General features: G+C 45.0%; 1 protein-coding gene across 1 annotated transcript in view; it reads left to right on the forward strand.

The window, feature by feature from the left end:
* Nucleotides 1-16,784, forward strand: part of phf6 (PHD finger protein 6) — a 136,310-nt gene that overhangs the window by 55,697 nt on the left and 63,829 nt on the right. The window contains 1 exon segment of the mRNA XM_072506006.1: nt 11,036-11,179. Within this exon segment, the coding sequence (XP_072362107.1) occupies nt 11,036-11,179 (144 nt within the window).

The raw sequence follows: 16,784 nt of genomic DNA on the forward strand, positions 1-16,784 counted from the left end.
CAGCTAAAAGCCTCTCTCTTCCTTCTCATCCCATCCTGAATATCTCTGGTCACCCATGATTCTCTGGGCGGGTTGCTCCTTCCTGTCACCCTGGAGGGAACATCGCTGACCTGTTAACCCCCCCCCCCCCCATTTTCTTTTTGAATCCTGCTCCCCACTACAGCTCATCTGTAGATTTCCCCATAAGTAACTCTTTCTACCTGTCGTATTTTACTAAAATCCGCTCGACTCCAATCCCAAACCTGTTTTTGCAACTTGTGCTAACCACTGCGCCACCGTGCCGAATCCGGGTCCTCGGTGCTCTGAGACAGTAGTGCTAACCACTGCGCCACCGTGCCAAACCCGGGTCCTCGGTGCTGTGAGGCAGCAGTGCTAACCAATTATATTTTATGGGCTGGTGGAAGATTTGTAGTCGAGTTCCTCAGGGCCACTGTTGGGCTTCTAATGACCTAAACCTTGATATACAGGGTGCTATTTCAAAATTTGTGGATAATCCAAAACTTTGAAGCATTGAGAAGTGTGAGGAGGACAGTATTCAATTCAAAAGGACATAGACAAGTTGGAGAAATCAGTGGCTTGGCATTGGATCAAGTTCAATGCAGAGAAATGTGAAGTGATTCATTTTGGTAGGAAGAACATGGAGCAATATAAAATAATGGGCATAATTGGTGGTGCAAGAGCAGAGGAACCTGGATGTATTTGTGCACAAGTCATTGACGGTGGCAGGTGGAGAGAGAAGTTAATAAAGCATGTAGTATTCTGGGCTTTATTAATAGAGGCATAGAGTACAAGAGCAAGGAGGTTATGTTGAACTTGTATAAGACACTAGTTTGGTCTCAGCTGCAGTATTGAGTGCAGTTCTGGGAGCTGCACGTTCGCAAGGATGTGATGCTGTTGGAGAGAATGCAGAAAGGATTGATGGCAATGGTCCCAGGGTTGAGGAATTTCAGTTCTGAAGATGCATTGGAAAATTTGGGACTATTTTCCTTGGACAAATGGAGAGTCAGAGGAAATTTGATACAAGGATTCAAAATCCTGAAATGTTTGATAGAGTAGATAGAACTTAGAACGGTACAGCACAGAACAGGTCCTTCGGCCCTCGATGTTGTACCAGATAGGAAGAAACTCTTTCCACTCAGACTAAAGGGACGATCCTTTCAAACTTTCTTCAGCCAGAGGGTGGTGAATCTGTGGAATTCTTTGCCGCAGAAGGCTGTGGAGGCCAAATCACTGAGTGTCTTTAAGACCGAGATAGATAGGTTCTTGATTAAAAAAGGAATCGGGTTATGGGAAGAAGGCAGGAGAATGGGGATGAGAAAAATATCAGCCGTGATTAAATGGCGGAGCAGACTCGATGGGCCGAGTGACCTAATTCTGCTCCTACGGGCACAGATTTTAAAGTAATAGTGTTATGGGCCAGGGTTTAGGGAACCCAAAAGTGTATCATGGAGTTCACCTGACCCACAACTTTTAATAGATTGTGGTATGGGGAGCACACGGCCCACTCTACAGGCGCGGTATAGCAGAAATGGAAAACGTATTTTTTAAAGCATTACAATGTTTATTCTATGAACTCGCGTTAACCTTTTTAAAACATACAGTGAACATCTCAGCAACCATTAATTCAAATACAACCCCCAAATAATACAACACTAAGTAATGCTTAAGCTGTCCTTTTAACATCCATAAGACTTAGAAAAAAACCTTTAAACAGAAGCACATCAGGTTAAAGTCACTGCTGAGAGCAGTTATTAGTTTTAAATCACCAAAGGATCGATTTACAGTCTTTAGATTACAGGGAGAAAGACTAATACCCCTTCTGGCTGTGACTGCAGCTATCCAGCTCTGAAAACGAAACTAAAACACAGTGTAGCAAACAGCCTAAAACGAAAGTAAAAAGCTGATCGACAGCCCAACTCCACCCACACTCTGACATCACTGATAAACACCCATTTCTTAAACACGCATTTCTTAAATGTACTCTCGCATCAACTTCAAGATGGTTTCATTTTTCACCTTTCCACTATTCTTTAAGAAATGCACACAGTAAATATACTTTTTTGTTTCAAAAAACAACACGCAAACAGGTAAAATAATATAGTCCATTTTTTTTTCGTTGTTCTTCCTCCAACTGAAATCCTTCTCGATTGACAGTCTCTTTGAACAAGAAGGTCTCTGCACGATCCGTCCATTTCTCTACGTCTCGGCATTTCTCTTTAAAGTCAGATACTTTAGTTCAATCTGATCACAGAGTCCCTTGTAATTCTCCAACACAGGAGCATTGGTGATCACAGCTTTCAGGCAGTCAAATGCCTGTTGGAAGTCCGCTGTCCATTGAAATTTTTGATGTTTCTTCAGCAAGTCCATTAGTGGAGCAACCACGCTACAAAACTTTTGCACAAATGTTCGATCAAATCCACTCCTGCCAAGAAATCGCATTATTTCCCTTTGCCTTGAGGGTATCGGAAACTCCTCAATCACTGTTGGTTTCACATCCTGTGTGACCATTTGGCCCTGTCCGATTGTATAGTCAAGGAAAGTGACTTGGGCTTTTCCAAATTCACTTTTGGCTGGGTTTATCACCAAACCCGCTCCTGAAGTCGATCGAATAACTCCATCAGATATTTTTAAATGTTCTTTCCATGTCTGGCTGAAAATTACCAGATCGTCGATGTACACCGCACAATTGGGTAATCCTGAAACAACTTCGTTAGTTAACCGTTGAAATGTGGCTGGGGCGTTTTTCATGCCAAATGGCATAACTTTGAATTGGTATATACCATCTGGAGTCACAAAAGCTGAAATATCCTTCGCCCTTTCGGATAAAGGTACCTGCCAGTCACCTTTAAGTAAATCCAGATTGGAAATAAAAGCTGATTGTCCCACTTTCTCAATGCAATCCTCCAAACGTGGGATAGGATAAGAGTCCGTTCTTGTAACTGCATTAACCTTTCTATAGTCCACACAACCGTTGGGTACCGTCTGTTTTTGGTACCATCACTATGGGTGAGCTCCATTGGCTGCAACCCACTTCAATTATGCCATTTTTAAGCATATTCTCAATCTCTTTGTTAACCTGTGCCAATTTTAAAAAGTCTGTATGGATGTTTGATTGGAACAGCCTTTCCCACATCTACATCATGTATAGCCATTTTAGTACTTCCCAATTTATCTCTACAAACTTGCCCATGTGACATCAATAACTCTTTCAGGTCAGTCCGTTTTTCCTCTGGAAGGTAACTCAACAATTTTTAAGAACATCCTCGTTTTCCAATTTTGTTTGAGGTATGTCAAATTCACAGTCATCAGGATTTGATTCGTCACTTTGAGTGAGAATCATTAAGACCTCCTTTTTCTCTCCTTCCCTTTCAAAGTACCTTTTAAGCATATTCACATGACACACTCGGTGAGTCTTCCTTCTATCTGGTGTTTGTACCACAATTCACCTCACTTAATTTCCTTTCAATCTGATAAGGTCCACAAAACCTAGCTTTTAAAGATTCACCTACCACTGGTAACAATACTAAAACTGTATCGCCACAGGCAAAACTACAAACTTTGGATTTCTTGTCCACTGCCTGTTTCATCACATTTGTGCACCTTTTAAATGTTGTCTAGCCAATTCACCTCCATTTAATTGTTTCCTAAAATTTGGCACGTAATCCAATAATGTAATTTCCAGTTTCTCACTCACTAATTTTTCCTTAATCAATTTAAGGAGTCCTCTTACCTCATGACCAAAAAGGACTGAATTTGGTTGACTCACTAGGTGCATCCCTAATTGCAAACAGTCGAATGTAATTCCATTATCCCAATCCTCTGGATAATCGTCACAATAAGCCCTCGACATTGTCTTTAATGTCTGATGCCACCTTTCTAACGCTCCCTGCGATTCTGGATGGTACGCTGTTGATTTAAATTGTTTTATTCCTGAGCTATCCATAACTTCTTTGAATAACCTTGAAGTAAAATTTGATCCTTGATCCGATTGTATTTCTGTGGGTAGTCTATATCTAGTAAAGAATTTAAGTGACTCCACAATCTTTTTAGCTGTAATATTACATACTGGAATGGCCTCTGGAAACCTAGTAGACACATCCATTATCGTCAAAAGATATTGATTCCCACTTTTTGTTTTCGGAAGTGGTCCTACGCAATCAATTAGGACCCTTGTAAAAGGTTCCTCAATGCTGGAATGGGTATAAAGGGTGCTGGTTTTATCACTGCTTGAGGTTTCCCTATCACTTTTTAAAATAAATTTAGAGTGCCCAATTCATTTTTTTTCCAATTAGGGGGCAATTTAACATGGCCAATTCACCTATCCTGCACATCTTTAAGGTTGTGGGGGCGAAACCCACGCAAACAAGGGGAGAATGTGCAAACTCCACACGGACAGTGACCCAGAGCCGGGATCGAACCTGGGACCTCGGCGCCGTGAGGCAACAGGGCTAACCCACTGCGCCACCGTGCTGCCCCCCTATCACTTGACATGTGTGACATGATTGACAAAATTTAACTACATCTTTCTGTAGTCCAGGCCAATAAAAATGTTTTTGTATTTTAGCGTGAGTTTTCCTTATACCCAAATGACCTCCCACTGGTACCTCGTGTGCAACTCGCAACACCTCCTTTCTATACCCTACCGGCAATACTACTTGATGAACGTCTGCCCACTTTTCATCCGTCTGCATATGTGAAGGTCTCCATTTTCTCTCCAAGACATCACTTTTACGGTAATCACACTCTGGTATACACTCAGATTCCTCTTCCGTGTATGCTTTCTGATACATCCGTTTTATTTCTACATTTTTCTGTTGTAACTCCGCAAATTTTCCTGAACTTAAAAAATCCGCCTCATCCTCCACCTGTTCTTGTTCTTGTTCAACCATCTGATCAAAAATCGTTTCTGATAATTGCACTTCAACTTCATCTTCACTCTTTGATTTCTCCTCTTGTCTTAACCTGTGACTTTGCGACCTTGTTACTACCTTGTTATTACACAATCCGGAAAAATCCCAGGATATTCGTCCTTCAACACTTCAGTTGTCTGATTTTCCACTGGCTTATCCACCACAGTAGGCATCACTCCCACCTGCGATCCAGCTACATCATTACCCGAGATAAACTGTATTCCTGGACAAGATAGTTTCTCTATTACTCTTACTACCACTTCACCACTCTTCACCGGACTTTCCAACCTTACCTTAGAAAATGGAACACTACTCGTGTCACCCTGAATTCCACAAATTACCACCTTTTCTGGCAATATTCTTCCCAAACTACATAACTCCTCATCTCTTGCCATTAAAGATTGACTAGCTCCCGTATCTCTTAAAATTGTAACTTTTTTACCTGCTCCTCCTGATAAACATGAGTAAACTTTACCCACACAAGTAAATTCTTTAAAGAGATCTGGCACCTTCTTATCAGTCACCTCTTGATTAGGCTGTACAATCTTTTGCACCTCCTTTGCTTCACTTGGGCTTTCCTTTACCACTTTAACAAACCCCACTGTCTTATCCTGTTTTACCACATCAGCCTTCCCAGTGCTTTTCTTCAACCACCAACACTGTGACTTTACATGGCCTAGTTTATTACAGTGAAAACATTTGAAACTTTTAATTTATCTTCCACCCTCCTGGATTTCTTTTTTAATCTCAGGTACACTCTCCTTATTATCTCCCATCAGATCACCTTTACCTTTACCACTTGAGTATTTCTCATGTCCCCAGTTTCTATCCCTCACAGGCTAAAACTGATGTCGGAAACCAAGAACTAATTCATAATCATCTCCCATTTCTGCTGCTAATCTCGCAGTTTTAACCCTCTGCTCTTCCACATGAGTTCTCACTACATCAGGAATTGAATTTTTAAACTCCTCCAAAAGTATATCAATATTACTCTGTTTGAGCCTTTCAAACTCCATGTATGTTTGACCAAATTCTTTCCTTAAATTTCTAAACCTTTGTCTGTAAGCTTCAGGCACTAGTTCATATGCACCCAAGATGGATTTTTTCTCCACCTCGTATGTCCCAAATATCTCCTCCGGTAGTGATGCAAACACGTCACTCGCCCTACCTACCAGCTTTGTTTGAATTAGTAATACCCCCATGTCCTGTGGCCATTTCATTTGTTTAGCTACCTTCTCAAATGAAATGAAAAAGGCTTCCACCTCCTTCTCGTCAAACCTTGGCAATGCTTGAACATATTTCAATAGATCCCCACAAAGTCTTCGCCTATGACGCTCTTTCTCACTATCCTCCAACTGTACATTTCCCTTTATGTCTGCCAATTACAACTGACTGTTATGTTTCATAGCCATTTTCTGAAGTTCAAACTCTCTCTTTTTCCCTTTCCTCTATCTCTTTCTTTGTTTCTTTCTTCTTCTTTTCTTTTTCCCTCATTGCATATTCAAGCTGCTTTAATTCTTTTTCAAGTTCAAGTTGCTTAATCTGCAACTGGATCTTTGCCATTTCTAATGAGTCAGACTGTATCTCAGGGAACTTTAAATGCTTAGCCACCGCCATAATTACCTCATCTTTTCGCATTTTGTCAGGTAATGTTAACTGCAAAGTTTTTGCCAAATCTAAGAGTCTGCTTTTAGTCTCTGTCCGTAAGGTACTGCGTGTGACCGTCTCCACCCCCAAAAACTTCAGAGTCTCTGAAAGAGCCATTGTCCACAACACACTCCCCACTTAAACTAAAATACCACACCCGTGCCACGTGATAGCGAGACGAGGAATAGGGAGAGTGAGGAGTTGAACACGTGGCTACAGGGATGGTGCAGGAGGGAGGGTTTCAGATTTCTGGATAATTGGGGCTCATTCTGGCGTCGGTGGGACCTCTACAAACGGGATGGTCTACACCTGGACCAGAGGGCTACCAATATTCTGGGGGGGAAATTTGCTAATGCTCTTCGGGAGGGTTTAAACTAGTCCAGTAGACAGGAGGTTGAGAGTAGTGAGGTCATGAGTAGGGTTTCAAAGTTACAGGAGTGTACTGGCAGGCAGGAAGGTGGTTTAAAGTGTGTCTTCTTCAATGCCAGGAGCATCCGGAATAAGGTGGGTGAACTTGCGGCATGGGTTGGTACCTGGGACTTTGATGTTGTGGCCATTTTGGAGACATGGATAGAGCAGGGACAGGAATGGTTGTTGCAGCTGCCGGGATTTAGATATTTCAGTAAGCTCGGGGAAGGTGGTAAAAGAGGGGGAGGGGTGGCATTGTTAGTCAAGGACAGTATTACGGTGGCAGAAAGGACGTTTGATGAGGACTCGTCTACTGAGGGAGTATGGGATGAGGTTAGAAACAGGAAAGGAGAGGTCACCCTGTTAGGGGTTTTCTATAGGCCTCCAAAGTTCCAGAGATGTAGAGGAGAGGATTGCAAAGATGATTCTGGATAGGAGCGAAAGCAACAGGGTAGTTGTTATGGGGGACTTTAACTTTCCAAATACTGACTGGAAACGCTATAGTTCATTAGTACATTAGATAGGTCTGTTTTTGTCCAATGTGTGCAGGAGGGTTTCCTGACACAGTATGTAGATAGGCCAACGAGAGGCGAGGCCATATTGGATTTGGTACTGGGTAATGAACCAGGACAGGTGTTAGATTTGGAGGTAGGTGAGCACTTTGGTGATAGTGACCACAATTCGATTACGTTTACTTTAGTGATGGAAAGGGATAGGTATATACCGCAGGGCAAGAGTTATATCTGGGGGAAAGGCAATTATGATGCGATGAGGCAAGATGTAGGATACATCGGATGGAGACGAAAACTGCAGGGAATGGGCACAATGGAAATGTGGAGCTTGTTCAAGGAACAGCTACTGCGTATCCTTGATAAGTATGTACCTGTCAGGCAGGGAGGAAGTGGTCGAGTGAGGGAACCGTGGTTTACTAAAGCAGTCAAAACACTTGTCAAGAGGAAGAAGGAGACTTATTTAAAGATGAGACATGAAGGTTCAGTTAGGGCGCTCGAAAGTTACAAGTTAGCTAGGAAGGACCTAAAGAGAGAGCTAAGAAGAGCCAGGAGGGGACATGAGAAGTCTTTGGCAGGTAGGATCAAGGATAACCCTAAAGCTTTCTATAGATATGTCAGGAATAAACGAATGACTAGGGTAAGAGTAGGGCCAGTCAAGGACAGTAGTGGGAAGTTGTGCTTGGAGTCCGAGGAGATAGGAGAGGTGCTAAATGAATATTTTTCGTCAGTATTCACACATGAAAAAGACAATGTTATTGAGGAGAATACTGAGATTCAGACTACTAGACTAGAAGGGCTTGAGGTTCATAAGGAGGAGGTGTTAGCAATTCTGGAAAGTGTGAAAATAGATAAGTCACCTGGGCCGGATGGGATTTATCCTAGGATTCTCTGGGAAGCTAGGGAGGAGATTGCTGAGCCTTTGGTCTTGATCTTTAAGTCATCTTTGTCTACAGGAATAGTGCCAGAAGACTGGAGGATAGCAAATGTTGTCCCCTTGTTCAAGAAGGGGAGTAGAGATAACCCCGGTAACTATAGACCAGTGAGCCTTACTTCTGTTGTAGGCAAAATCTTGGAAAGGTTTATAAGAGATAGGATGTATAATCATCTGGAAAGGAATAATTTGATTAGAGATAGTCAACACGGTTTTGTGAAGGGTAGGTCGTGCCTCACAAACCTTATTGAGTTCTTTGAGAAGGTGACCAAACAGGTGGATGAGGGTAAAGCAGTTGATGTGGTGGTGGTTGATGGGAAGTGTTCAGACTGGAGTCCAGTTACTAGTGGTGTACCACAAGGATCTGTTTTGGGGCCACTGCTGTTTGTCATTTTTATAAATGACCTGGAGGAGGGCGTAGAAGGATGGGTGAGTAAATTTGCAGATGACACTAAAGTCGGTGGAGTTGTGGACAGTGCGGAAGGATGTTACAAGTTACAGAGGGACATAGATAAGCTGCAGCGCTGGGCTGAGAGGTGGCAAATGGAGTTTAATGCAGAAAAGTGTGAGGTGATTCATTTTGGAAGGAATAACAGGAAGACTGAGTACTGGGCTAATGGTAAGATTCTTGGCAGTGTGGATGAGCAGAGAGATCTCTGTGTCCATGTACATAGATCCCTGAAAGTTGCCACCCAGGTTGAGAGGGTTGTTAAGAAGGCGGACGGTGTGTTAGCTTGTATTGGTAGAGGGATTGAGTTTAGGAGCCATGAGGTCATGTTGCAGCTATACAAAACTCTGGTGCGGCCGCATTTGGAGTATTGCGTGCAATTCTGGTCGCATTATAGGAAGGATGTGGAAGCATTGGAAAGGGTGCAGAGGAGATTTACCAGAATGTTGCCTGGTATGGAGGGAAGATCTTATGAGGAAAGGCTGAGGGACTTGAGGCTGTTTTCGTTAGAGAGAAGAAGGTTAAGAGGTGACTTAATTGAGGCATACAAGATGATCAGAGGATTGGATAGGGTGGAAAGTGAGAGCCTTTTTCCTCGGATGGTGATGTCTACACGAGGGGACATCGCTTTAAATTGAGGGGAGATAGATATAATGAAATGAAAATCGCTTATTGTCACAAGTAGGCTTCAAATGAAGTTACTGTGAAAAGCCCCTAGTCGCCACATTCCGGCGCCTGTTCGGGGAGGCTGGAACGGGAATTGAACCGTGTTGCTGGCCTGCCTTGGTCTGCTTTAAAAGCCAGCGATTTAGCCCTGTGCTAAACCAGCCCCAGTGCAACCAGCCCCAGTGCAGATAAGACAGATGTCAGAGGTAGGTTCTTTACTCAGAGAGTAGTAAGGGCGTGGAATGCCCTGCCTGCAACAGTAGTGGACTCGCCAACACTAAGGACATTCAAATGTTCATTGGATAGGCACATGGACAATAGGGGAATAATGTAGATGGGCGTTAGAGTGGTTTCACAGGTCGGCACAACATCGAGGGCCGAAGGGCCTGTACTGCGCTGTTATGTTCTATGAAAAGCACCCACAATATGCTCACGTCTCCTGTCTTTATGTTCACTAAGCCAATCCAATAGATAGACTTTTATCCCCCTTGAGCCCCCAGTTTATTATGGGCCAGGGTTTAGAGAACCCCAAAGTGTATCATGGAGTTCACCTGACCCACAACTTTTAATAGATTGTGGTATGGGGAGCACACGGCCCACTCTACAGGTGTGGTACAGCAGAAATGGAAAAGTATTTTTTAAAGCAAAACAATGTTTATTCTATGAACTCAAGCTAACCTTTTTAAAACATGGTGAATATCTTACCAACCATTAACTCAAATACAACCCCCAAAGAATACGACACTAAGTAATCCTTCAGCTGTCCTTTTAACATCCATAGAAAATACTTAGAAAATACCTTTAAACCGAAGCACATCAGATTAAAGTCACTACTGAGAGCAGTTATTAGTTTTAAATCACCAAAGGATTGATTTACAGTCTTTAGATTACAGAGAGAAAGACTAATACCCCTTCTGGCTGTGACTGCAGCTATCCAGCTCTGAAAACGAAACTATAAAACACCCTGCAGCAAACAGCCTAAAACGAAAGTAAAAAGCCGACAGACAGCCCAGCTGCACCCACACTCTGACATCACTGATAAACACCCATTTCTTAAAGGTTCCTTTCTTAAACACCCATTTCTTAAAGGTACTCTCACATGACAATTGTAAAAGAAGCCAAAGTGACAGAAGTAAAGACTTTTTCACAGCGAGTGGTTAGGTTCTGAAATATACTGTTTGAGAGTGTGGAGGAGGCACATTCACACAGGGAGTGGTTAGGGTCTGGAAAATACTGACAGAGTGTGGTGGAGGCACATTCAGTCGAAGCGTTCAAGAGAAAATTAGACTTATTATCTGAAAAGGAAGTATTTTCAGGGTTACGGGTGAAGTTAGAAGAATGATACTTGCTGAATTGTTTGTGTGGCTACCCGATCCTGACGCAATGGGCTAAATGGCGTCTTTCTACGTTGAAACGATTCTGTGATTCTGTAAATGAACGTTTTGCTGCCTTTGGGATGTTGTAGATAACTCTTGCCTTTGTTTTGATTTTGTGTCTACATTAACCATTGTAGAGGGAGCGGTCTCCTCATTGCAGCAGCCCCACAATTACAGGGCCAAAGTGTGGCTTCTGTCATGCTGGAGATGAAGAAAATGAAACCAGAGGAAAACTCCACACGTCAAATGCTAAAAAGGTTGCAGCACATTACAAATGCATGGTAAGTGGATTCAATAGTGTTTGAAACACTTTGGGGATAGGCACTGCCAATATATTTCATGAGGTCTGTTGTATTTTGGGGCCAGTTTTTGCATCTGAACACGAGAGTTCCTGTATGTGATGCGTGTCATGTTTGTCGTCCATTACAGGATTCATATCGTTAAGTTTTGCTTAAAGCATGATAAATGAGTAGAAATGACACATTACGTCTGTCCATAGGGGGAAACCTCCCAAATATTTCTGATTGGCTCAGAAAGTCATGTCACTCTTGTTACTATACCTGGGCTAGTGCGCGGTCAATTCCAGCTCCACTTCACCCGGAGTCACAGCACAGTTAACATTAACTCTTCATTTTTAAAAATGCCCAGGGCGGCGCAGTGCCGAGGGTCTCCGGTTCGATCCCGGGTCCGTGTCCGTGAGGAGTTGCACCTTCTCCCTGTGTCTGTGTGAGTCTCACCCCCACAATCCACAACGAGGGCAGCACGGTAGCACAGTGGTTAGCACAATTGCTTCACAGCTCCAGGGTCCTTGGTTCGATTCCTGGCTTGGGTCACTGTCTGTGCGGAGTCTGCACGTTCTCCCCGTGTCTGCGTGGGTTTCCTCCGGGTGCTCCGGTTTCCTCCCACAGTCCAAAGATGTGCGGGTTAGGTGGATTGGCCATGCCAAATTGCCCTTAGTGTTGGGTGGGGTTGCTGGGTTATGGGGATAGGGTGGAGGTGTGGACCTTAGGTAGGGTGCTCTTTCCAAGAGCCGGTGCAGACTCGATGGGCCGAATGACCTCCTTCTGCACTGTAAATTCTGTGATAAAATTCTATGAAACCGAAAGATGTGCAGAGTAGGTGGATTGCCCATGCGAAATTGCCCCTTAATTGGGGGGGGGGGGGAAAGAACTGGGCTCTTTAAATAAATAAAAAATTAAACACCCAAAGTCTGTTTTGGTCTTTGGCTGCCCAATAATTACTAAAAGTAAAAGGATAAAATACTCTGTTTCAGATGGACAGCTTCCAGTTAGGTTCTTTCAGTCCAGGCCCCCAGTTGGACGTCTTTGCTTTCAGTTTGTAATGTTTTTCACTGTAGACTCAACAGGGTCTTGGGTCTGCAGACTGAGGCACAGAGTGCAGGAAACATTTGGGCGAGAGAGCAACACACAGCCTCTCCTCTCAGCATCTAGGAGTTTTCTGCCCGGTCATCTGAAAAATCCCACCTGGCAGGACCTAATCGCTGTCTGTTGCTGAGCAGAATACAGTCCCTGGATAATCCATTGGCCACCAGGCAACCAATCAAACAGAATATCTCCAATCTCTCGGGTGCCATAAAGTCTGTCCATCTCCGACTCTGGCGACTGGATGACGGGGTCTGGAGAAATTGCTCGGGGCTGGGGTGTGGGTATCTTTTCCCTCTGAGCTATCCCAGCTTGAGGCAGTCCTGCTTCGCCTGCCTCCAGCTGTGGTTCTGCTGCCCTTATTTGGTCTAGGTGTTTCTTCAGCACCTTACCTCCTATCGAAACTTCATAGGATATGGGCCCTGTTTGGGACTCTACCGTGCCTTTGACCCACGTTGGTCCATTCCCATAATTCTTGACCCAAACCGGTGCCCCCACCTGGAAATGTCTCTGCTGCCAACTATTATCATGCCCCCTGCGTTGGACTTCCTGTTGTTTCTCCACTTTCCCCGTTAAATTTGGGAAAAGGAGACTCAGCCTCGTTCGCAGCCGCCTTCCCATTAAGAGTTCAGCTGGCGGTATGCCCGTTGTGGAATGCGGTGTGGTCCGGTAAACAAACAGCCAGCGGGAGAGCTTTGTGTCCATTGACGCTGCCGGCTGCTTCTTGAGTCCCGCTTTTAGTGTCTGGACCGCTCTCTCTGCCAGGCCGTTGGACGCTGGATGGTAAGAGGCCGTTTTGATGTGGCGGACTCCGTTTCTCTTTCGGAATTTTCCAAATTCCCCACTTGTGAATGCCGTTCCGGTGTCTGACACCAATACCTCCGGAAGTCCATGTGTTGCAAACGAGGCCCTGAGCTTTTCAATTGTCGATGCTGTGCTTGCCGCGTTTACCCGGTGGACATCCAACCATTTGGAGTGGGCGTCCACTATCACCAAAAACATTGAGCCCATGAAAGGGCCGGCGTGGTCAATATGCAGGCGGGTCCACGGTCTGCCTGGCCATTCCCACGGGTGCAATGGCGCAGCTGGTGGCACTCTTTGCCCCTGTTGGCACTCCTGGCACCGATGTACCAAGGCTGCTATGTCTGTGTCCAATCCTGGCCACCAAACGTAGCTTCGAGCTAGCATCTTCATTTTAGACACCCCTGGGTGTCCGTGATGTAACTCGGTTAAGATTGCCCGACGGCCCTGAGCTGGGACTATTACCCGGGCTCCCCATAATAGGATACCGTCTTCTACGGTTATTTGGTCCCTTCTGTTCCAGTATGGGTGCATCTGGGGCTCCACTGGTCTCTCCAGTTCCCCTGTTAGCAGTAAATGCTTCATCTTGGCTAAAACTGGGTCTTTTTGCATCCACAACCAAATATGTTGTGCGTCCACTGGTAGGGTGTCCAAAAAATTTAGAGTCATTACTGTCTCCTCTACTTTCGGTATTAGCAGCGGGGAGGTCTGCCCAAAGCATCTGCATTTGCTACTCGCGTTCCCGGTCTGTGCTCCAGAACGTATCTATACGCCGCCAGTAGCAACGCCCAGATTTGGATTCTAGTTGATGCAATCGGGGGTATTGGCTTGTCTTCTTTTAATAACCCTAATAACGGCTTATGGTCCGTCACCATGGTGAATTTCCGCCCGTACAGATACTGGTGAAATTTTTTTACTGCAAATATCACCGCCAGTCCGTCCTTCTCGATTTGGGCGTACTTTCTCTCAGCCATCGCCAAGGTCCTCGAAGCATAGGCTATTGGCCATTCTTCCCCATTCCTTCCTCTATGGGCTAAGACGGCTCCTACCCTGTAAAGGTGATGCATCACACGTGACCACCAACTCCTTCCTTGGGTCATAATGCTCTGGGACATTTTCGGATGACAGCTGTTCCTTAATGTCCCCAAATGCTCGGTTTTGGCGGGCGGACCATTTCCATTCTTGTCCCTTTTTTAGTAGCTGGTGGAGGGGGTTCTAGGACGGACGTCCTATTTTCAATAGATTTGCCATAATAGGTTACCAACCCGAGAAATGATCGTAGCTCCTGGACCGTGGTGGGAGATGGGGCTTCTTTTACTGCCCTTACTCTGTCTTCCAATGGGTGTAAGCCTGACTCGTCTACTTTATATCCCAGGTACGTTACTTGTGGGGCCAGAAAAAAGCATTTTTCTCTTTTCAGCCGTACGCCTGCCTTTGCGAAACGCCTGAGCACTTCCTCCAGGTTCCTTAAGTGTTCCCTGTTTATCCCACCTGTGATTAAGATATCGTCCAAATAAATCGCCACCTGTGGTAGTCCCTGCAGAATATTTTCCATCGTGCGCTGGAATATCGCGCAGGCTGATGACACTCCGAAGGGTAGCCTAGTATAACAAAAAAGTCCCTTCAGGGTGTTGATTGTAGCGAACCTCTGGGAGTCCTTGTCCAGTTTTAACTGCAGGTAGGCGTGGCTCATGTCCAGTTTCGTGAACAAAAGCCCATCTGCCAATTTGGCATATAGGTCGTCTATTTTCGGGATCGGGTATTTGTCCAGCAGTGCGTATTTGTTTACCGTCTGTTTGAAATCTCCACAGAGACGTATCGAGCCGCCTGGCTTCAAAATTGGTACCATCGGCGCTGCCCATTCCGAGAACTGTACTGGTCTGATAATGCCGTCGCGCCGTAACCTTTCTATTTCCACATCTACTTTCTTCCTGAATGCAAAAGGTACCGGCCTGGCCTTACAACATTTCGGAAGGGCTTCTGGGTCCACGTGCAAAGTTGCTTTGGCGCCTATAATTTCCCCCAAACCTTCTTGGAAGACCTCCGGGTATTTTTGGAGTACTCCACTCAACGGCCCGCTTCCACTCTGGGAAATTTTCATCCAATCTAATTTTAGGTCTTTCAGCCAGTTCCATCCTATTAAGTTCGGTCCGGAGCCCTCTACTATCGTCAATGGTAATCTGAGCAATTGTTTGTCATATTCCACGGGTACATGAGTCGTGCCTAGAACTTCCAGGGGTTCCCCTGTGTAGGTTTTAAGTTTTGTCGATGTTTTTGTTAGGGTTAGTGGCTGGAGTCCATCTTTGATTTTTTAAAATGCTGCCACTCCCATTACTGATACGGCCGCACCCGTGTCTGTTTCCATTATTGTCGGCCAACCGTTCACCCGTGGGGTAATCTTAATAGGTTCTGCTTTTTTGTCGCAATATTATATAATTGTTCCCCTTCGGAGGAGGATGGGGCGTCTAGGTTGTGCGTCCCCACCTGCTATTCCTCTTTTGCCATCTTCTAGGGTTTCTGTCGCTGTTACCCCACTCTGTCTGGTGCCAGAAACGGTCATTCTCTGTTGGGGGAGCCTCAGCCGGTAGTTCCCTCTGTCTCCAGTTAGTCCTAACAGACTTGGGGGCAGTTATGGGGTTTTCCTTTGGCCCTCTATTCCTCAGGCTTTTCCTGAGGGCGGCTATCTGGTAGCTGGACCCATTGTGGTAGTCCCTCTCCCAGGTATCTACCTCCATTGGCGTGCCCTGTAGTTCCTGCGCCCCACTTGCTGCCTTTTCGAGGGACAGTGCGAGCTGGAACGCCCGCCTGCAGTCGAGCTGCGTTTCCGCCAACAGGCGCTTCTGTATTGGGAGGTCATTTATGCCACACACTAACCGGTCCCGAAGCATTTCATTTAGCGTCGGGCCGAACTCACATTTTTCCACCAGCCTTCTCAGGTGGGTCAAGAAATTTGTGACTGACTCTCTGTCTTCCCGCTTCGTTGTGTAGAATCTGTACCTACGCAAAATGAGGGGTGGTTTTGGGTCATAATGCTCTTCCACCAATTTCTTTAATTCTTGGAAGGGTAGCGTGTCCAGCGTATCGGGATAAGTTAGACTACGTATAATGGCGAAGGCTGAGGGTCCGTACGCCGACAGCAGGATAACCCGTTTCCTTCCGTCCTCCGTTATCTCATTGGCCTGGAAGAAGTAACACATTATAGTCGGGCCGAATGCATCTAACTTCCCAAAAAATGGCATTTTTGAAATAGCAAGGCTTAGCCTCAGAGTGTGGCAGCTGGTCTCCGCAAGGTTCTTTGTTTACCTCGTCGCCACTGTAATAATCCACAGGAGGCAGGGGTTCCGTCACTACGCCAGTATTTATTTACAATAACTATGACGAATGTGATATCCAAGAGCAGCTCCAAACAGTGCTGCTAGCATTCCTGTCAACTTAAGACTGCCTCACAAAGCCTACACAGGTGCTTATATTGGCCCCCTCAATGAGCTATCATTGAGGGAGCTCATACTCCAATTGGCCAACCAATAATGCCAATTGGAGGTCATTACAGGTATGTATATAAATATCTGGAGTGAGAGTACCTTTAAGAAATGGGTGTTTACTACTGCAGTGATGTCAGAGAGTGGGTGGAGCTGGGATGTCTGTCAGCTTTTTACTTTCGTTTTTGAGCAGGCTGCAGAGTGTGTTTTTAGTTTCGTTTTCA

The sequence above is a fragment of the Scyliorhinus torazame genome, chromosome 5, assembly GCF_047496885.1.
Source record: "Scyliorhinus torazame isolate Kashiwa2021f chromosome 5, sScyTor2.1, whole genome shotgun sequence".
In the NCBI taxonomy this organism is placed as follows: Eukaryota; Metazoa; Chordata; class Chondrichthyes; order Carcharhiniformes; family Scyliorhinidae; genus Scyliorhinus; species Scyliorhinus torazame.